This window comes from Saccopteryx leptura, chromosome 6, assembly GCF_036850995.1.
Source record: "Saccopteryx leptura isolate mSacLep1 chromosome 6, mSacLep1_pri_phased_curated, whole genome shotgun sequence".
Lineage (NCBI taxonomy): Eukaryota > Metazoa > Chordata > Mammalia > Chiroptera > Emballonuridae > Saccopteryx > Saccopteryx leptura.
The window spans coordinates 159,760,384-159,783,635 of NC_089508.1; the positions used below are offsets into that span (position 1 = coordinate 159,760,384).

At 40.5% G+C, this 23,252-nt stretch overlaps 1 protein-coding gene across 12 annotated transcripts in view; it reads right to left on the reverse strand.

Annotated features, from left to right (window-relative positions):
• The window catches only part of KLHL3 (kelch like family member 3), a 358,874-nt gene that overhangs the window by 123,364 nt on the left and 212,258 nt on the right, over nucleotides 1–23,252 (reverse strand). For 9 of the 12 annotated variants that reach the window (XM_066344557.1, XM_066344552.1, XM_066344549.1 and 6 more), the window contains one exon: nucleotides 6,870–6,989. The exons of 1 other annotated variant lie outside the window; for it this stretch is intronic. In XM_066344557.1, the coding sequence (XP_066200654.1) occupies nucleotides 6,870–6,907 (38 nt within the window). In that variant the 5' untranslated portion in view covers nucleotides 6,908–6,989. Of the gene's footprint in view, nucleotides 1–6,823; nucleotides 6,990–19,896; nucleotides 20,087–23,252 lie in introns of those variants that run through there. 2 more of the 12 variants (XM_066344556.1, XM_066344559.1) reach the window with 2 other exon arrangements.

Sequence of the window (23,252 nt, forward strand, 5' to 3'; positions counted from 1 at the left end):
TACTAAACTCATGGACCTTGAAGGGAAATGAAGGCAAAGATAAATGAATGGGACTACATCAGACTAAGAAGCTTTTGCTCAGCAAAAGAAACTGACAACAACACAAACAGACAGCCAACTAAATGGGAGATATTTTCAAACAGCACAGATACGGGCCTAATATCCAAAATATACAAAGAACTCATAAGACTCAACAACAAACAAGCAAACAATCCAATAAAAAAATGGGAAGAGGACATGAACAGACACTTCTCACAGGAAGAAATACAAATGGCCAACAGATATATGAAAAGATGCTCATCTTCTTTAGCTATTAGAGAAATGCAAATCAAAACTACAATGAGATACCACCTCACACCTGTTAGATTAGCTATTACCAACAAGACAGGTAATAGCAAGTGTTGGAGAGGCTGTGGAGAAAAAGGAAGCCTCATCCACTGTTGGTGGGAATGTAAAGTAGTACAACCACTATGGAAGAAAGTATGGTGGTTCCTCAAAAAACTGAAAATAGAACTACCATATGACCCAGCAATCCCTCTACTGAGAATATACCCCCATAACTCAAAAACACTGGTACATAAAGACACATGCAGCCCCATGTTCATTGCAGCATTGTTCACAGTGGCCAAGACATGGAAACAACCAAAAAGCCTTTCAATAGATGATTGGATAAAGAAGATGTGGTGCATATATACTATGGAATACTACTCAGCCATAAGAAATGATGACATCGGATCATTTACAACATGGATGGACCCTGATAACATTATACTGAGTGAAATAAGTAAATCAGAAAAAACTAAGAACTATATGATTCCATATATAGGTGGGACATAAAAATGAGACTCAGGGACATGGACAAGAGTGTGGTGGTTACCAGGGGTGGGGGAGAGGTGGGGCACAAAGAAAACCAGATAGAAGGTGATGGAAGACTATATGACTTTGGGTGATGGGTATACAACATAATCAAAGTCAAAATAACCTGGAGATGTTTTCTCTGAACCTATGTAACCTGATTGATTAATGTCAGGTTAATTAATTAATTTTTAAAAATGTGACAATTTATAAAAGAAGAGGTAAGAACATAGCAGGATGCCTTTCTTTTTTAAGTTATTTAATAAAAAGTAAAGATGCTAGTAAAGGAAAAGGCGGGGGATTTTGTGTGCATATCTATCACCTGGACTCTCCCTTTCACCAGTTGGTAGAGTTAGCTACATCTGGCAAAATAAGGTCTGATGAGAAACCTGTAATCTTTTTTTTTTAGTTTTATTGAGACCTAAGTGACACATAACACTGTATAAGTTTAAGATCTACAATGTAATGATTTGATATACACATGCATTGTGAAATGATTATCACAGGTTAGTAAACACATCTATAGCTCATACAGTTACCACTTTTTTTGTGGTAAGAACACTTAAGATCTACTTTCTAAGCAACTTTCAAGTATGCAATACAGTATTGCTGACTATAGCCATTATGCTGTATATTAAGTACTCAGAACTCATTTATCTTATAACTGGAAGTTTGTACCTGTTGACCATCTCCCCATTTCCCACAGCACCCCCCACCAGGACCCTGACAACCACCAATCTATTCTCTGTCTCTATGAGTTCCCCTTGTTTAGATTCTACATATAAGTGAGGTCATACAGTATTTCTTTCTGTGTCTGACTTATTTCACTTAGCATATGCCCTCAAACATTGCCATGTTGTTGCAAATGGCAGAATTTCCTTTTTGTTTCTTCAGATATATACCTAGAAGTAGGATTGCTAGATTAAATGATAGTTAAATTTTTTACTTTTTGAGGAACCTGCATACTGATTTCGTTAGCGGCTATACCAATTTACATTCTCATCAGCAATGCACAAAGGGTTCCCTTTCCACATCCTTGCCAGCATTGATCTCCTCTTATCTTTTTGATAATAGCCATTCTAACAGGTATAAGACGATATCTCATTGTGGTTTTGATTTGCATTTCTCTGATGATTAATGATGTTGAGCCCCTTTTCACGTATCTGTTGACTGTCTGGATGTCCTCTTTAAAAAAAAAATGTCTATTCAGGTCCTTTGGCTACTTAGTAGTCAGATTATTTAGGTTTTTTGCTACTGAGTTGTATAAGTTCCTTATATATTTTGGCTATTAATCAAATATATGATTTGCCAGTGTTTTCTCCCATTCTATAGCTTGAGTTTTCATTTGTTGTTTTCCTTTGCTGTGCAGAAGCTTTTTAGTTTGATGTAGTCCCACTTGTTTATTTTTGCTTTTGTTGCTTGTGCTTTTGGTGTCATTTTCAAAAACTCACTGCCACCTGGAATACTGAGGTCACCAGTGTGAAACCACGGGCTTGCCCGTACTAGTTGAGAAACAACTAGTACGAGTTGATGCTTCCTACTCCTGCCCACCTTTCGCTCTATATATTCTCTCTAAAATCAATAAATAAAATCTTAAAAAAAAAGACACTAAAAAAAAAAAATGACAAAGAGCTTTTTCCCTGTTTTCTTCTTTTACGGTTTCCGGTCTTAACATTTAAGTCTTTAATCCATTTTGAGTTAATTTGTGTAAGGGGGGGTCCAATTTCACTCTTTTTCATAGGACTGTCCAGTTTTCCTAACATCATTTATTGAAGAGACTATCCTTTACTCATCAAGTATTCTTGGCTCCCTTGTCAAAAATTAGTGGACCAGGTATACATGGGTTAATTTCTGGGCTCTCAATTCCATTCCATTGCTCTATACCATCCTGTTCTGATTACTATAGCACAGTAATATAGTTTAAAATCAGGAAGTATGATATTTCCAGCTTTTTCTTTTACGAGATTGCTTTGGCTATTCAGGGTCTTTGTGGTTCCATACAAATTTTAGAATTATTTTTTTCTATTTCTGTGAAAAATGCCATCAGATTTTTGATAGGGATTACATTGAATCCATAGATGGTTTTGGATAGCATAGGCATTTTAACAATACTAATTCTTCCAACCATAAATACAGAATATCCTTCCATTTTTATGTGTCTTCTTTGATCTTTTTCATCAATGTCTTATAGTTTTCAGTATACAGATCATTCACCTCCTCGGTTAAATTTATTCCTAAGTATTTTATTTTCTAATGCTATTGTAAATGGGACTGTTTTCTTTATTTCTTTCTTAGTTTGTTGTTAGTGTATAGAAATGCAACTGACTTTTGTATATTGACTTTGTACCCTGCAACTTCACCAAATTTGTTTATTATTTCTAACACTTTTTGGGGGATCTTCACGGTATTTTATTTTCAGACATGTCATCTACAAACAGACAATTTTACTTCTTCCTTTATGATTTGAATACCTTTTATTTCTTTTTCTTGCCTATAGTTCTGGTTAAGACTGCCAGTACTATGTTCAATAGAACAGTGAGAGTGGGCACTCTTCCTTGTTCCTGACCTCAAAAGAAAAGTTTTCAACCACTGAGTATGATATTAGCAGCAGGTTTATCATATATGGCTATTATTTATATATATTAAGAAATATTCCTTCTATACCCAATTTGTTGGGATTTCTTCTTATCATAAAAGGGTGTTGAAGCACTTTTTATGCATCTATTGAGAGGATCATATAAATTTTCTATTAATTTGGTTTACCACATGTATTGACTTGCAGATCTTAAACCATCCTTGCATCTTAAGAATAAATCCCAGTTGATCATGATATATGAACTTTTTAATGTGCTATTGAGTTCAATTTGCTAGTATTTTGTTGAGAATTTTTGCATCACTTTCATCAGGGATATTGATTTGTTGGCTTATTTCTTGTACTGTCCTTATCTGGCTTTGGTATCAGTAAATCCTGGCCTTATTAAAATGAATTTGAAAGTGTTCCTCCACTTCAAGTTTTGGGGAAAGTGTGAGAAGGACTGGCATTAATTCTTCATTGAATGTTGGTAAAATGCACCAGTGAAATCACCTAGTTTTGGCTTTTCTTTATTAGGATATTTTTATTGTTGTTGATTCAATCTCCTTGATCATGAATGTTCAGTTCAGATTTTCTATTTCTTTTTTATTCAATCTTGAAATGTTGTATGTTTCAAGAATTTACCCATTTCTTCTAGGTTATCCAATTTGTTGGTACTAATTGTTCTTCGTGGCCTCTTATAATCATTTGTATTTTTCTGTTATCAGTTGTAATGTCTCTCCTTTCATTTATAATTTTGAGTCCTCTATTTTCTTGGTAAGTCTAGCTAAAGGTTCGTTCACTTTGTTTATCTTTTTTTTGTGTGTGTATTTTTCTGAAGCTGGAAATGGGGAGGCAGTCAGACAAACTCCCGCATGAGCCCAACAGGGATCCACCTGGCACACCCACCAGGGGGCGATGCTCTGCCCATCCGGGGCCTTGCTCTGTTGCAACCAGAGCCACTCTAGCGCCTGAGGCAGAGGCCATGGAGCCATCCCCAGCGCCTGGGGCAACTTTGCTCCAATGGAGCCTTGGCTGTGGGAGGGGAAGAGAGAGACAGAGAGGAAGGAGAGGGGGAGGGGTGGAGAAGCAGATGAGCACTTCTCCTGTGTGCCCTGGCCGGGAATTGAACCTGGGACTTCCGCATGCCAGGCCGACACTCTACCACTGAGCCAACCGGCCAGGGCCCACTTTGTTTATCTTTAAAAAAAAACTCTTAGTTTTATTACTGATTTTTTCTACTGTCTTTATTTATCTCTACTTTTGTCTTATTTCCTTACTTCTGCTAATTTAAGACTTAGTTATTTTCTTCTTTTTCTAATTCCATGAGGTGTCAAGTTAGATTGTTTACTTGAAAACTTGGTGTCTTATATTAGACAAAGGACACAAGCAATACTGACAGGAACTGCATAACGCACTTCAATAAAATCTAGGGAATGTAACACAAATTCTTTAGTGACAAGAGAACCAAGAGCGTCGGCCTAGCGTGCGGAGGACCTGGGTTCGATTCCTGGCCAGGGCACACAGGAGAAGCGCCCATTTGCTTCTCCACCCCTCCGCTGCGCTTTCCTCTCTGTCTCTCTCTTCCCCTCCCACAGCCAAGGCTCCATTGGAGCAAGGATGGCCCGGGCGCTGGGGATGGCTCTGTGGCCTCTGCCTCAGGCACTAGAGTGGCTCTGGTCGCAACATGGCGACGCCCAGGATGGGCAGAGCATTGCCCCCTGGTGGGCAGAGCATAGCCCCATGGTGGGCGTGCCGGGTGGATCCTGGTCGGGCGCATGCAGGAGTCTGTCTGACTGTCTCTCCCTGTTTCCAGCTTCAGAAAAATGAAAAAAAAAAAAAAAGAGAGAACCATACCACCACCACCCCCCCAAAAAAGAGAAAACCATACTCATAGGCATGAACATCATCAGCACTGCCCACTGCCTAGCTTCCAGGAAAGTTGGCAGAAGGCCTAATAAAAATTGAGCAGTAGAGCAAAAGATAAATTTAACTTGGTTTCTATGTCAAAGACTGGTCCCATCAAAAGGAGAAATGAGGAAACAAATATAGGATCAGATAGAACTTGTTTAAAAGTAGTTCAGCCCCCTACTCAACAAACACATCTCCAGCTATGTATGCTTTTGCTCATGCCATTTTCTCTCCCTGAAAGACCTCTCTAACCACTTTTCTTTCTTTAACTCTTAGTTGTCCTTCAAAATTTACCTCAAGATCATCCACTTTAGGAAGTGTTCTCCAAAGGTGCAATTTGACATAATTGCTTCCACAGCACCCTCTAAGAAACAAATAATTATTACACCCTACCACCTGTCAGGTACCTAACACATTCCTGTTTGATAAAACACCTATTTGTACCACAGAACATAATTTAAACTGACCTATTTATACTTTTTACCTTTTACTCCCACACTCACTCATCCCAGAGCCTAGCCAGTGCCTCTGTTCCTATGAAGTACTAGGTCCTAGAGATCAAAATGATTCAGAAGTTTGCCACTTCCCCCTAGAAACTCATGAGCTACATGGAAACAATTACAGCTCTGACCCTGGCTGGGTATCTCAGTTGGCTCAAGCATTATCCTGAAACACCAAGGTTGTGGGCTCGATCCCCAGTCAGGGCACATACAAGAAGCAACCAATAAATGTACTACTAAGTGGAACAACAAATTAATGGTTTCTCTCTCTCTCTCTCTCTCTCTCTCTCTCTCTCTCCCCCTTCCCCCCCCCCCTAAAGTCAATAATTAATTAATTTTAAAAATTAGAGCTCACAATAATGGTGTGGGGAAAAGAAGCTTCTGAGTTCTCTAGAAAGGAAGAGATGTGTATACAAGCTTTGTATAGAGAAGCATGTTCAGTGCCCTGAACTGCCTTGCAACAAGCTCATCAAACAAGCACATTGGCCTTACAAATAGCCTGCACACTCATCATTGTTTAGCTCAGTGAGGATGAGTGAATATGCATGTCATTTCTTTCTTTACACAGTTAAACTGCATTTTAGAAGCTAGGTATTCTTCCATTCATGTGGCTGTTTTAACAAACTAAGTTCAAACCAAGGAATGAGAGGGAGGCCAAAAGAAAATGCATGGCATCCACAATCTTTAATCTGCAACTGTGTGTAGGTGTTGCAATCATTCTATTATTGGACTTCAAGCAGCTGGTTCAATTGGAAATCAAGTTCATGAACAGAATTTCTGTAACCATAAAGGATTTTCCCCCTGTGATTAAGTAATACCTGTTACTACAATAATAGGTGTTAAATATAAAGGAAAGAGATTTCTAAAAGATATCTGTCTCAATCAGAGTTTGAAAGAGAAAGCCAAGTGACTGAGAGTGGGCGGGGAAGAGTCAGAATTCACCAGGAGGGGATGTCCTGATTTATTAGAACCTGATGACGCTCACCCAGCAAGTTCCTTCCAAAAGGGCACAGGCAAAATAGGAAAAGTACCTCCGCAGTTCGTTCATAACCTTGAACGCCTTCCCCATGTGGGCAGGGTTGACAGTGACCGTCCTCTGGTTTTTCTCATCATCCCCAGCCTGTATCCGAGGCTGAGAACTCAGCTTGATGCTGTGAACAGGAGAGGAGTGGGAGGCAAAAAAGAGGATCACATGTTGGTAAACCCATTCACCCAATTGCTACAAGTCCATGCATTGGCCCACCCACCAGGGGCATCTCTGTCTGCCTGATCTCTTAACCAGCAGTGAAAGACTGCACTGGGTCAGGTATTTCTGCAGAATCCTCTAATACAAAGTGCATTCCTCTGATGGAAGCCAAGTCCTGGCTCAGCCTCTTTCCAGGTCCTAGCACAAGCACTTTGTGACTTTGTGGGAGTCCTTAACCTCCATGTCTCCATCCCCTGTATGGGTAGGGAGTGAGGGGAGACTAAACACTATACCACTCAATTCACACAGATGTTTGTTCTTTCAACAGAACATCTAATAGAGCCAACTGTGTGCCAGGAACTGTATCTAAATTTAAGGGGAACACAACAATAAAAAAGACACAGACTCTGCTCTCATAAAACTTCAAGATCAGTGGAGGAGAAAGTTAAGTATGATTTGATAAGAGTTACAGAAGCATAAATGATAGGCAGCTATTCCAATTAAGACCTGGAGAAAAAGAGTCAAATGTATTCAAAGTACTGAAGTTCAGAAAAACTAGAAGAGAGTATCAAGAGAAAAGGCTAGAAGACTGAACAGTCCTGTGACATAAAAGCAAATCTAAGGAGTTTGGACTTTATTCTAAAACCATCAGAAATCATCAAAGGGTTTTAAGCAGAGAAGTAGAACAGGAAGAATGTGAACACATTTGTGCTTCAGAAAGATCACACTGGCTACAGTATAGAAAACAGTGACACAAAAATGAAAGTTTTTGGGAAACCAAAAGACAAGAGATTGTAATTTGTTATAAAAAGAAAGGCAGCCCTGGCCTATTGGCTCAGCGGTAGAGCATCAGCCCGGCGTGTGGAAGTCCCGGGTTCGATTCCTGGCCAGGGCACACAGGAAAAGAGCCCATCTGCTTCTCCATCCTCCCCCTCTCCTTCCTCTCTTATCTCTCTCTTCCCCTCCCACAGCCAAGGCTCCATTGGAGAAAAAAGTTGGCCCGAGCACTGAGGATGGCTCCATGGCCTCCACCTCAGGTGCTAGAATGACTCCAGCTGCAACAGAGCAACACCCCAGATGGGCAGAGCATCGTCCCCTGGTGGGCATGCCAGATGGATCCTGGTCAGGTGCATACAAGAGTCTGTCTGACTGCCTCCCTGCTTCTAACTTTGGAAAAATACAAAAAAAAAAAAAAAAAGAAAGAAAGAAAGAAAGAAAAAGAAAAGAAAGGCCATCTATGTGAGCTAAATGCGCAGGTGGTGACTAGTGAAAGTCACTGATAATCTAAAAGTCCTCTGTACCAAAGACAAAACACTCAAATCTTTATAGGATGCCACCCAGAATCCCAACTACTCCTAAGTAACATGTCTAAACTTTATGGGAAGTGGGGGGGAAATCAAAATCAGCAGGGGGAAAAAAATTAAAAAGAAGGGCAAGGAAAGGACTTTCTGCCCAGATTGATGAAACTATTCAGTTCCACGACCAAGTCTGGATCCTTGGAGTTACCTCTGTTTGGACAAGGTTAAGTTTTGCTTTGCTAGTAAAAAAAGGGAACTTTCTCCACTTGTGTAGATAAGGGGACCCAGAGTTCATCCAACTCTAAGCCAATATGAGTAGTTCCTTTGCCTTTCCCTTTTGTCTCTGTCCATGCTATTACCTAACTTTGAAAACTGGCCTCAGAAAAGGGATGCTGTAGTTAAGAAAAAGTTCCAGAGACTTCCAAGTTTCTATAGATCTCACACTGGGATTTGTAACATTCAAATACAGTCAAGTAGGCCAGACTCACAGCTTCTCTGACCATGACAGACTCCTCCTCTGGCTTCCTTCCCCACTTTCAGTTCAGCATGCAGGTATAAGCTATAGACATCTGAACTGTCAGGCTGTTCGGATTCCGAGTGCAAAGAAGTTAACTGAGCACAGGACAATAAATATAAAGAGATGCACAGCCTGGCCTACGGTGGTGCAGTGGATAAACGTTCGGCCTGGAATGCCGAGGTTGCCAGTTCTAAACCCTCAGCTTCCCTGGTCAAGGCACATACAGCAAGCAAGCAATGAACAACTAACATGAAGCAACTATGAGTTGTTACTTCCCATTCCATGCTCCCCTTTCTCTCCTGTCTCTGTAAAATCAATAAATAAAGTATTTTTTTTAAAAAAGAGAGATACCCAAAGGCAGACGATTAAAATCATGTGTTTAAGGAGATAAAGAAAATCTCAAAACTGAAAATGTGATCAGAAAGAGGGAGTACCCAGTAAAGATGAAAAACTTCATGTAAGGAATCCCACAAGCATAATTTGTTTTATAGTTAAGTGTCCTCCATTCCTACTCCAAGACCAGAAAGATATTTTTTCTACTAATATTTTTGCTTTTGATATTTAATCCCTTATTTTATCTAATGTTGATTCTTGTGTCATGATATGAAATAGGGGATCTAATTTTTCCCCATAAGTTCCACTTATTAAACACTTATTTTTCCCACTCACCTATCATACCACCTTAGGTCACATATCAGAGTTCCAAATATACTGGGATCTCTGAACACTCTAACCCAGTGGTAGTCAAACTGCTCCCTACCGCCCACTATTAGGCGTTCCTGCTTTCATGGTGGGTGGTAGCAGAGCAACCAAAGTATAAATAAAAACATAGATTTAACTATAATAAGTTGTTTTATAAAGATTTATTCTGCCAAACAGTGAAAATCCAACATAAAGCACTTGGTAAGTAATTATTAGTATATGCGTTAACTTGCTGTGACTCTGCTTTATAAATTTTATAAAGTTACTTCCCTACTTTATAAATCACCATTACTGTGGAACTGGTGGGCGGTTAGAAAATTTTACTACTAAGAGAGATACAAAAGTGGGCGGTAGGTACAAAAAGGTTGACTACCCCTGATCTAACCTATTCCATTGGTCAGTTTATATGTCTTTGTACCAGCAACACATCATTTCTATAGCTTCATAATAAGGCCTAAGATCTGACAGAACAAGTCCCCAGTCCTATTATTATGCTTCAGATGGGTTGACTGTTTCAGTCTCTCTACTCTTTCATATAAATTTTACATCAGCCTGTCAAGTTCCATGCAAGACTGATGAATATATAGATCAATTTAAATAGAACTGACATATTTCTGATATTGTCTTTCTCTCCATGAACATGAAATATTTCTCCGTTTATTAGGCCCTCTTTAATACCATTCAGACTTTTATATTTTTCTATATAAGGACCTTACACACATATGATTAAATTTATTCTTAAGTGCTTTATGGTTCTGTTGCTTTTTATAATGGAAATGGTGCCTTTTTAAGTTATATTTTCTGGTTATTATGGTTGATAAAATGCTACTAATTTTTGCAAACTGATCTTATATTCAGCCACATTACAAATGTTCCTATTATTTCTATTTGTTTGAAGATCTAATTAGGTGTTCTATAAAATAATTATATTACCTGCATATAACCAAGAGGTTTTTTTCTTTTTTCCAATTCTTAGCGCTCTAATTTCTTTTCCTTTTTTTTAATTTTTTATTTATTCATTTTAGAGAGGAGAGGGAGAGACAGAGAGAGAGAGAGAGGAGAGACAGAGAGAGAGAAGGAGGGGAGGCGCTGGAAGCATCAACTCCCATATGTGCCTTGACCAGGCAAGCCCAGGGTTTCGAACCGGTGACCGCAGCATTTCCAGGTCGACACTTTATCCACTGTGCCACCACAGGTCAGGCTCTAATTTCTTTATGAAAGAAATCCAGCACTGGCTAGGATGGCCACACAATGTTAAACAGAAAGTGTGCTAATAAATATTCTTGTTATCTTCTTGATTTTAAAGATGTTTTTAATGTTTCCCCATAGTGTATGCTTACTGTAGGATTTCTATATAGATACCCTTTCTTAATCAAATTAAGAAAATTCTCTTGTATATTATTGTTTTTTAATCATAAAGTTATAAACTTTATCAAATTTTTTTTACTATGGTAAGATGATCATATGGATTTTCCCTTTTATTCTTTTAATGTAGTAAAATGGTACTAATATATTTTCTAGTACTGAACAATACAGGCATTCATGAGATGAATCTGGAAACTATAAAACACTGCACATTCATTACAAATGCTGTCTTCAAATTGTAGAGAGACTTAAAAGCCAGGAAGAGAAAATATAATTTGGTTCGATCAAGGAACCACTAAAGGTTTTTAACAGGGAACTAATAAGATGAGAATTCATAAAATCCCAGTGAACAAACATTATTAGTTTCATTTTACATACATGGAATAGATGCAGACTGAATAGTCATTTTGGAAGCACTGACACCTCCAGTGGGACTAGTGGCCTCAAAGGTTTGCTCTTCCATGTTTTGTTGCTTTTTACACTTTCCAGCCTTCCAGAATGACCCAATAATTATAACTCCCTGTTAATATAAAGTTGTGTTTACTAAAAGGTCTCAAACATAGATTGCCTATAATCAAAGGATTAAACTTCAACAAAATGCAATTTACACTAAAGCCTCCCTGAAAGAACAACTTGATGACCATAGGGATGTAAAGGGAAAGGACAACCAGTTTCCCTATACTATCCAGAGCCCTTTCCACTCTCAATGCAAAGGTGAGGCTTAACATCAGAAGACACCCAAGGTCTATATCATCCCTTGCTCTGCTTTGCTGTGAAGACACAAGAAATATGGAGTGGAGTCTCTCTTGTTACTGGTACATACAAGCTTCTCGGCTACTCATTGGTCTTCCAGGGAGCAAGAATTTAAGAAAATAAAGGATTTGAGGGCTTAGAGAAGTTAAGAATCTTGTACAAGGTCACAGATAATAAGTGGCAGAGATGGGATCTGAACTCAGGTGTCCTTGACTTGAATCAGCCCAAGTTATCTGCATATATATGCATTTGTGTATGCATATATGTATGTACTATATTGCCTCAATATATATACATATATGCATACACAAATGCATATATATGCCTAAACCTAGGGTTACATGTGCAGACAAAGTTGCTAGATCCCACAATTCCCTCCCCTACACCTTTTTCCCTTCATTCATACCAGATCTAAATTAGTTAAACTGCAAGAGATAGCCCAATCCCACTCTCTCAAGGCCCAATCCCCAGCATGCTCAGTTCTTGATACCAGACAAGACTGGTAGATTACCCTCCCCACCTGTGAAACAGACTATACTGAGGTATATATTCTCCTCTTTTGACCAAATTCAAGTTCTAGGACCATACTATTCACCCTACCCAGATCCAGCCAAAATCACACACACACACACACACACACACACACACACACACACACACCTCTAAGCAGACTCAGGTACAATGTGTTTTCTGCTGAAAAGTGTTTATCATTATATTCCCTTACTCTAAACACAAAGTGGTTGATTTCTCCAAGGGCAAAGAACTTGCTCCAGTTTCAACCTACCTTTAAGCCTCAAGCAAACCAGGCTTCAAGAATTCCCACCCAGCCCAACTGAGGTGACTTAATCTTCAGGGTTTCATGATCTTGCAAGACGTATGAAGCCTATCAAACTTTCTGCATAGTCAATGTTAATTTATACGTGGGTCTTCCACCAGATCTGAAGCTCTAGCTGCTGAACAGAGCCTTCATCTGTGCTCAGATGTCTAGAGTTGCAGTAATATTCAAGTTGAACCACAATTAAGATTCAAATAGGTCACCATTAATGAATGTGGTGAGAAAGTATGAGCCAGCCAGAATCCTTATTCTTTCCTATAGCATTATACAGAAATAATTATCAAAGAAATTTCCCCCATCTACTACAGCAGAATCAGAAAACATCAAACTAGTCAATTTTGCCAAACTACCCTATATCTGGCCCACAAGTTTCATTAATTTCACACACTGTCCTGTTATTATTAAACATACTTATATGAACCACCACTGGTGCCATGATGAACCCAGTGTGGTGAATAATTCTTCTAGTTTAGCAGGTAAAAATGCCAGCAACCCCTTCAACACCCCACAGAAAAAAATACTGAAAGTTGGCTCAGACATAATTCACACTCTGATGCCATTCAAGAAGTCTTACATATGAGACAGTCAAGACACAGAGCCCTAAGAACAATGAATGTAACTGACCCTTCCTTCCTACGCTCTCTGCTTCTCTTTTCCCTTGGCCTAGACCAGGACAGTGGCCTTTCACCTGCTGTTCTCCATTCCAGATCCCTCCAAATGCTTCCTGTACACCATTGACAAACTGATCCTTCTAACAAGTCACTCTGATTACATCTTTCAGTTTCTCACTGCCCATATGTCTCTTCAGGGGCCACGGCAGTTATGAACTAGAGGCTCAGTCACAACTCTCTGCTTCCATTTGTTCTACATATTGCATGTCCATTTAAGACATCCTTTCAAAGGACTCTGGACCTAAAAAAAAAAAAGCTGAAAAATCATCAGCCTACAAGATAAAAAATTTATTCTTGCCTAGTTTCCAAGGCCCTCCTTGGCCTGGACTGAATACAAATGCTGGCCTTTCCCCTCACTTATTTAAATATTTACCAAGTACCTATCATCCTGTATGTACTGAGCAGATGAACTATCTACTACAGACAGATTACGCCTGCCTTTCCTGTATCATACTCTAAATATTGGTTCTTCTAAGACCAGTTAAGCTTTGCCTCCTCTGTGAAGTCCTCTAAATACTTCAGACCTAAGTGATCTCTGCCTTTCCTAAATTCTTACAGTATTTCTGGCCTATAACTCAAGTGGCACTGCCCTGTATTTACCTTTTCATGGCACCCCTCTAATCATCCATTCCCCTCATACTAGGTTTGATATTCCTGGTGGGCAAAGACCATGTATTCGATAACTCTTTGTATGGCCTAGCCTGTTCAGCATAAAGCCATGCCCACTGCAGGCCCTCATATATATTGTTATCAATGAACTCTAACCTAAAAACCTTTCAATTGTCCTAACAAGTGATAGTAGAGCAGAGTGGGATAGTCTACCCCAACCACTGCCTCCAACCCTAACAACAACAATGAAAAGTAGGGTTGGCCTTCAGAGTTAACTTACAAATCAATACACATAAAATATTAATTATAGAATTTACAAATAAAAATATATAAGCTCTAAACATTAGGACCTGCTCTCATAGAATAGCACAGCACACCATCTTCCACCACCTCTTCTCCTGCCCTACCCATCCTCTAAATTCCAGATCCACATATCCAAGGTCAACTCCCCCACTTAGCTTTTGCACCATAACTTACATTCAGCATATCCAAAACTGATACTTCCCACCCTCAAGCCTACTCTTGTTTCTGTATTCTCTATGTCCAAAGCATAACCAACCATCTACTCAGCTATCCAAGGCAGAAAATGAGATGTCATCCTTGATACCTTCTTCCCTCTCACACACACACCCCTCACATACAGCCATAAAGTCCTATCAGACCTATGTCCTTTAGTATCTCTCCACTCCATTCCCTTCTCACAGTCACTGCTAACACAACCTCAGTCCAAGCCATCACGATCCCTTATCTGGATTACTGATAACCTCCTCCCAGACTCCAGTTATCTTCACAGAATGTCAGTGTGAGCATGGCATGTTCTAAGTGAAACCTCTCACTGGCTCCTCCCTGCACTCAAAATAAATCTCAGAGACCTAGCCTTGCCCTTCATAACCCCATCATTTCTCTGAAGATTTCTTGTTACTACAGTACTAAAATATTTGCAATTGTCTAAATACACCAGGCTCTTTTGCCCTATCCTCACCCATTATCCCCAATGTCTAGCTCATTCCTATCAGCCCCTCAAGCCTCTTGCTGGAAGTCTTCCCTATCATCCTCCACTACCCACTAAATTAATATTCCTTCTTCTACGTTCCCACATTATTCTATGCTTCCCTCTGTATAATGATATAATTACCTCTTACTTCTCTATTTCCCCCACACAGTGTGTGCTTGTAAATGTTTAACAGTTGGTTACAAGAAGGGGAGCCCTGATTTTTCACATTTTCCAATTTCCAGCACAGCATATTTCAAGCTACCAATGCAATGTCACTGAGTATGTGGAATTGGGAAGAAATGTGTAGCAGCAAAGCAGTATATCACCATATTATATTTCCAAATACAAGAGACATAATCTAGGACACATATTTCATAGTAAAATAACTAGAAAGTGATGAGTTTTGAGTATTTATTACATTTGTGTGTTTTTTTAACTTTTTTTATTTTTATTTTTTATTTATTCATTTTAGAGAGGAGAGGGAGAGACAGAGAGAGAGAAGGGGGGAGGAGCTGGAAGCATCAACTCCCATATGTGCCTTGACCAGGCAAGCCCAGGGCTTTGAACCGGCAACCTCAGCATTTCCAAGTCGATGCTTTATCCACTGCGCCACCACAGGTCAGGCTATTACATTTGTTTTTAATATTAATAAATTACATAATTTAATTTTTAGGGCTGTATTTAAACACTAACTCACAAAATTCCTAAAAATTTAATAAGCAGCTCTTGCAAGTGGGTGATGGCTCCAGCATACCGCTGCCCACCCTAGACTTTGAGTTCCGTGAGAAACAGGATGGTGTCTTATTTCTCTCTTTATTCTTAGCCTCTGGCACATGACAGGTGCTCAATAAATGATTATTGAGTAAATGGATGGATGGTAAGTAAATGAGGCATAACTACCAACTACTCCATCTTTCTTCATTTCTCCTTATTAAAATAATTATGATTTTGTCCCTCTCGATTTGCCATCTTCCTTCCCCATCGGCGATTTAGGGAATTCTGTCTTAAGATAGTTTAGTTTCCTGCACCGATACAGAAACAGGAGAATGGGACCAGAAAACGCCAGCATCAACTAGAGAAGAGGGAAGCAGCAAGAAAGGTTGCTGTTGCTGCCTACTGTGGCAGTTCTTAGTCTCTTCCCATCGTTGAGGAAAATTCAGGCAATAATGGGAAAAAAAGTCTCTTGAAAGCATGTCAGCAAAGTAGGAAACAGAAAAGTCTCTGAGTAGGCTGACAGCGCAGAGCGTCTGGGGATCTGTCAGATGCGGAGCACCAGAGCATCCAGGGTGTATGAGAAAGAGGAGAGAAACGGGGGTCAGAAATGCTGCTGAGGGCTATGAACTATATCACTTCTAAAAGGCTTCAAGAGATGCAAATCAAATTCAGGCAGGGTAAGCTGCTACTGGGCAACAGACAACAGAGCCCAGGCACATTATGCTCAAGCTATGGATGAGAGAGAAGAAAGGCAGTCTCCTAAATGAAAGGGGGGAAAAATCCTCAGAATAAAATTATGCCAAGTGCATTAAAATTCCTCATCAAAATAGTATCTTTTAAAAGGGGAGACTGAAAAACAAAAATCAGAGAGAAAAAGCCCTTGGTCCCACTCATCCCACACTATCCAAGAAAGAAAATGATTTAATTATCGGACTAATCCGACATAGTCCTTTGGTTCAGTCTCAGGTCAGATCCATGTTGTGAAGCTTGAAGCCTCTAAATACTTAAATGCTATAACTCAGTGCCTCATTTACGATGCAGCCTTTGATCAACTTAGTAACCTCCTCTGTGGTTCACTGTCAGAAAGCAAGAAAGTGGTAGCAGGCCTCAGAAACATCTTGCCGGTACTATTGTAGTTTTCATGGCAAATTAACAAACTGCCACTGTGTTGTGCTTCAGGTTCTCATGAGTTCATTAGCTTGACTCTGCTTCCCCAAGTCAGGGCAGCAATAGGATCTGGAACCTACAGGGCTCTGGGCAAACTGCAGGTCTAGCATGTACCCCGTTTCCTCCAGTACCAGGCTAAAATGGCCTAATTTAGATTTCTCCTTCTGGATTAATGAAGGACCTGGCACTTGAGATGTCCAAGCAGCAGGATTCAGGACTTAGTGTAGCAATCCTGTCTTCAGGAAATACCACCTACACATGGGCTGCTATACAGCCCCATATGTCAGTGGTGCCCCCACAGTTCACAGCATCAGGCTGATTTCCTACAATAGCCGCACAAGAACACAAGGAACACATGCAACAGGAAGCAACAGCTCCTGGGTAGCAGTTAATAATAACTGTTCGTAATAACTGAGGCCAGTGATATGTTAAAGAACTTTACCTCCTCCATTATCTCATTTTATCTTCCAAACAACCCTACAAGTAAGGTGCTATTATTTCCTGAGATATAACTTACCCAAAAGTCCCACGTAACTACTAAGTGGAGAATGGACACACTCCAGCCCAGGTCCATCTGACCACAGGGCCCATGCTTTCAATAGGCATGTCCACTGACTTGGGATAATAAACACAGCCTATCTTATCTGGCCAAGGGGGCTCATTTCTTAAATTCTACTCTGAGATTCTTCACAGTGCAGCCAAAGCAGGCCAAATGAAAAAAGACTGCATCCTCTAGGACCTGTGACACAGCATGACTTCACTCCACTGACTGGGAACCTGCAGCACTTACTTACTGGAGTCAATATTACTCAGTGTATTGAATTTGGAATTTTCACACAAGCCCATCATGATTCATCAAAGCTGACCAGTAGCTGCTGCCATTCTTATAATGTGCTCCTTCATAAATAAGCTCAAGAACAAATATGCTACTAATCACATTCCTAAGAATCCAATTCACAGACTGCTTCCTTCAAAACCCAGGGGAAAAAAATCTCTTAAGTGGGCTGTGTTAAAATATAAAACAACCTGACCTGTGGTGGCGCAGTGGATCAAGCATCAACCTGAAATGCTGAGGTCGCCGGTTCAAAACCCTAGGACTGCCCGGTCAAGGCACATATGGGAGTTGATGCTTCTTGCTCCTCCCCACCTTCTCTCTCTGTCTCTCTATCTATCTATCTCTATCTCTTTCTCTGTCTCTCTTCTCTAAAATAAATAAAATAAAAATAATTTAAAAATATATATATATAACATAAGAGAAATGCTTGAGTTCTGACAAAATTAGACAAGGAGAAAGATTAAAAGAAAACACACTTCTTTGTTATGTGGTATTTTGGAAGTCAAGCATCTATTTGTTTTGAATAGGAACACTGAGCTTTTCTATGTATGTGGTTTTGATGGAAGCTACAAAAGACTTTCATAAGTTTTTTTTTAAAAAAACGTCCAGGAAAATTGTGCTAAGACTCTAAAAATCCTTATAAGTTATAAAAAGTTACAGATATGTAGCTTGAGAACCACTGAACCTATAATAGGGGGAAAAAATCTGAGAACAAAGCATATTCAAGTTACTTTTTATATACTTTATTAATGTTCTTTTCAGCCTAACCTAGTTTTAGGGGTCATCTAGCAAGTGAAAAAAAATTAGGTCAGTTCTACAATGGCAAATTTCATCAAATAAGGAACTTGCTTTAGAAAACTTATCCGAAAATGTTCTTGTCTGGATCTGGAATAACTGTCTAAAACCTAGCAAGCGAGATCCTAAAAACCCAAATCTGGTAGGGGGAAATTAAGTGGTTTCTCTCACTGACTTTGTTTTTCTACAGTTGAAAACCTTACTTCGCCGTAAAGTATTTCCAAAATGGAAAATTTGATTTCAATTATCATGGATGAAATGCACATCTGCTTCAGGCAGCAGTGATGCCCAAAAATTTCTAAAAAGGGCCTGACTAGGCGGTGGCACAGTGGATAAAGTGTCAGACTGGGATGCAGAGGACCTAGGTTCAAAACCCTGAGGTCCCCAGCTTGAGCGCAGGCGGGCTCATCTGGTGTGAGCACAGCTTACCAGCTTGGACCCAAGGTTGCTGGCTCAAGCAAGGAGTTACTTGGTCTGCTAAAGGCCCCTGGTCAAGGCACATATGAGAAAGCAATCAGTGAACAACTAAGGTGTCTCAACGAAGAATTGATGCTTCTCATCTCTCTCCCTTCCTCCCTCCCTCTCTCTCTCTCTCTCTCTCTCTCTGTCACTAAATAAATAAAAATTTTAAAAATAAATAAAAATTTAAAAAAAAATTTTCTAAAAAGGTTTCTCCCCTGACTGCTGGGGTGGGAGAGGACTCAGCGATGTGCTGAGGGAAGAGAGAAAAGGCTACAGTGCCGCCCTCGACACTTGCTCTTCCCTGGGTCTTGCCAGCGTCTTACCTGGCATTGCAAACTCAGCATTCAGAGAGCATCAGCTCTCTAAGTCGCGTCTTCCCAGAAAATACGATCTATCTGTTCCTGGATCAAAGGCGAAAAGATAAGCCTCTTCCAGTTCCAAAGCTCCCCAAGGTCCAGAGCAGTCCTTACTCTCCTCAGTGAGGCCAAACCGTTCTCCCTCTGAGGACTGTTCACACAAATTCACAGCATAATTTTGGGTGAATGGGGCCCACCTCAAGCAGGGACATCCTGATGCTTCTGATGACGGAAACCACAATTTTAAGAAAAATGGACAGCCAACTTCCCCTTGTTATGAGCTTCTTCCAAAAGTTGTGGTCCTCTTCAACTCTAGCAGATATGCCAGAACTAGGCCTTGAAATTTTTTTTTAATTGTGGCAAAATATATGGAACATGAGATTTACTATTTTAACCATCTTTAAGTGTACATTTCAGCAGCAGTAAGTACATTTATATTGTTGTGCCACCATCACCACCATCCATCTCCAGCATGTTTTCATTTTCCCAAAATGAAACTCCGCACCCATTAAACAATAACTCCCCACTGCTCCCTCTACCCAGCCACTGGCAACCACCACTCTACTTTATGTCTATATGAACTTGACTGCTCTAGGCACTTCATTTAGATTAGAAATTTATTTTAATCCATCCACAAGTCCTATTTCCAGAACAGAAATAAAATTCCAGTAGCAAGGGCAACTGCCATATTCAATGTCTCGCTGCTCTAGGCACACATGCACACACACACAATGACTATAGTAACTGAGAGCCTCTTCCTTTACAAAATAGAAGACAGAGTCATCTTCCTCTGACTGACCAAGCCACAGTGATTCTTCACACAGAGAGATGGGAAAGATCTTCAAAGGTTCCGCAGAGCTAGAGCTTGCAGGATACAACAAAGGTGAGTGAGTGCAAATTCACAGATTCTTCTTAAGATGTTGGCCTGAACAAAGGTGTATCCAGCTCACGGTTCCAAACCAGTAAGGCATTCAGATGCCTCAGGGTGTCTGTAATAAAAGAGGGAGGAGGTAGGTCTTGGTGAAACCTAGAGGAGGAAATGCCAAGCCTTGTATCTTATTATGAGGAGGTAATTTACGTAGAAGCAAGATGCTGCCCTGATAAGCTCTTCCTAATTTTCTCATGGGAATGGTCCACATACTATAGGAAGGCCCTAAAATAAGCTATGTTAGTATCCCCAGCAGAGTCATAGGGTGCAAAAGGGCAATAAATGAATACAAATGATAACAACTACTACCATTTTCTGAGTACTTACTCTATGCCAGAAAAACTTACTGTCTCATTTGATCTTCACAACTCTATGAGGTATAGATACTATTACTCCCTTTGCTCCAAAAAGAAAAATCATTTCTGAAAAATACGTGACACACTCAAGGTCACACAATTTATGAAGTACATTCACTGTAAGGTTTCTGTTACTCCAAAGCCCATACTTTCAATTAATAGCATTTCAAGGTAGAAGTTATTTTCACACCCTCATGGCCAAGAAAAAAAATTGTTCATTAAAAATCTATTGGCTGGGCCCTGGCCGGTTGGCTCAGTGGTAGAGCGTCGGCCTAGCGTGCAAGGGGTCCCTGGTTCGATTCCTGGCCAGGGCACACAGGAGAAGCGCCCATCTGCTTCTCCACCCCTCCCCCTCTCCTTCCTCTCTGCCTCTCTCTTCCCCTCCCGCAGCGAGGCTCCATTGGAGCAAAGATGGCCTGGGCACTGGGGATGGCTCCTTGGCCTCTGCCCCAGGCTCTGGAGTGGCTCAGGTTGCAACAGAGCGACGCCCCAGAGAGGCAGAGCGTCGCCCCCTGGTGGGCGGAGCGTTGCCCCTGGTGGGCGTGCCGGGTGGATCCCTGTCGGGCGCATGCGGGAGTCTGTCTGTCTCTCCCCGTTTCCAGCTTCGGAAAAATACAAAAAAAAAAAAAATCTATTGGCTGAAAATGTTTAATGCTTAAAAACAGCCCCAATTAAGCTTCATCAGGTTAAGTGCGGAACAAGCCCCAGTTGCAGGGCTCCTCCAGTCTCTGAAGGTTTGAGATGTGACCCTAGACCAGTCACTCCGTTTCTCTGACGCCAAGTTTCCCAGGAACTTGTAAAACAAGACTACCTCCCGCCTTCTCACCCTGCTCCGAAGCATTCCATAGGGTCAGTTACCCAGACTGAGATAATAAGGGTGATAGCCAAGGATGGACCTATTGGCCAAGGGTTCCAATCTCCTCTCTAACCAACTTTCTTCTTAATTATCAGAGCTTCCCACAAAAGTTATCAACTAGTCAACAAATAATTATCCAGGACCTATTATGCATGCAGCCACAGAGTAGTCAATGAGGACTATTCAGAGGTATAGGCAACATTCTTGCCTTCCAACACCTGTCTTCAAGTTTGGGGGCTTACAATGAGATAGAAAACCCCCCTTTTACTAAGAGGCTTAAAAGGCATTTTATGATTTAGACCAAGCGTTCAGAGAGATTTTATAAATACAATTCTTATACTTGTGATTTACACCAGCTCAAGATGGCCAATCATATTCCTGCTCAGGAAGAGCTATTATATTGTAAATGGTGAGGTTTTCATACTAGAAGGTTCTGAAAGGAAGGAGGAAAGAGAGGTAGGACCCCCTCCCTTCCCCACACCTGTGAGGAAGAAGGTAAACAGCCAGGAATGCGGGAGGGGGAAGGGAGACTTGAGTAGCCCTTTCCTCTCCCCTTTCTTTCTCCTTAATGGGAGATTTACAAACACTTATCCTCTGGTATCATGTAAGCCCCCTCCCATCCTGAAATCGTGTGACTGACCTATGCACCTCTAGACAAAGGAATTACAAGACCCATGTATATAAACTTGTGTTCTGTAAAGGGTATATAAGATGTAAGAAATCTAATTTCAGAAGCACGTGTCTTTGAAGCCACAGACCTCACGTGCTTCACCAGCTTCAATAAATTCTCTTTTCCTCTTATAGTTATCTGAGTGTCAATCCTCCATTGAGTTGCTTTCCTGCTACAAGACATGAAACAAAGGCAAAAAAAATGGTGGGTGTCCTATTATTCAGTATCCAACATGAGATACAACTAAAGGTACTGGAATTCAGAACATCAGCTAAGACTAGAAAAGCTGAGGTCTCCCAGATAAAGTGGAATTTTAAAACTTTTTAGAAAAAAGAAGGGAAAGGCATTCCAGGCAAAAGGAACTCTGAAAAATAAGGATCTGAGGCTGGATGGAATAGTGTACAGCAGTGGTCCCCAACTCCCGGGCCACAGACTGGTACCGGTCCGCAGAGAAAGGATAAATAACTTACATTATTTCCGTCTTATTTATATTTAAGTCTGAACAATGTTTTATTTTTTTTAAATGACCAGATTCCCTCTGTTACATCCGTCTAAGACTCACTCTTGATGCTTGTCTTGGTCATGAGATACATTTATCCATCCCACCCTAAAGGCCGGTCCGTGAAAATATTTTCTGACATTAAACCGGTCCGTGGCCCAAAAAAGGTTGGGGACCACTGGTGTACAGGATGAGTGATCACAAAAGAGACCAATATCTCCCTTGGTGGGGGTATGGATAGGCAGAAGAAATGGAGACTACACACAGATTTTAGAAGACAAATGCCTGGCATGGTAAGCTGGATGTGGAATAGAAACAAAATGTAGTGAGCTGGGTGACCTAGTGAATGTTGGAAGCTACTCAGTTTGGATTTCTTACCTACTCTGCCTCCAATAAGGAAAAAGCAAAAGGACACATGCAAAAACCAGGTGTCATAAGCAAAAGACATCAGCCACTCCAGCTGAAAGGCACCCGAGTACTGAAGACAAGAGCACTCTTGAGGGTATGGACTCACTACATTTCTGAATACAGTACTGGGAACACATTAAGTGCCCAAAAATGCTTTGGAAGCAGAACTTTGATCTGCTGCTGCTAGTCTCATATGGATCTTTCAGCCACATTATACGATGGGTTAAGAAAATAGGCCTGGTCAGAATCTCTAAAGCTCTATTCACATCACGGCTGCCCTTCTGCTAGATACCACATTAATAGGAAAGGTAAGGACACTGCGCAACTTTGCCCCAAGTCTAGGAAATGGGCCACATGGAATCCAACACTAAGCTCCCGCTGCAAAGAGCATCCAGGGAGAGGATCTACCAGCAGCACTCTCCATCTAAAAAGTCCCAG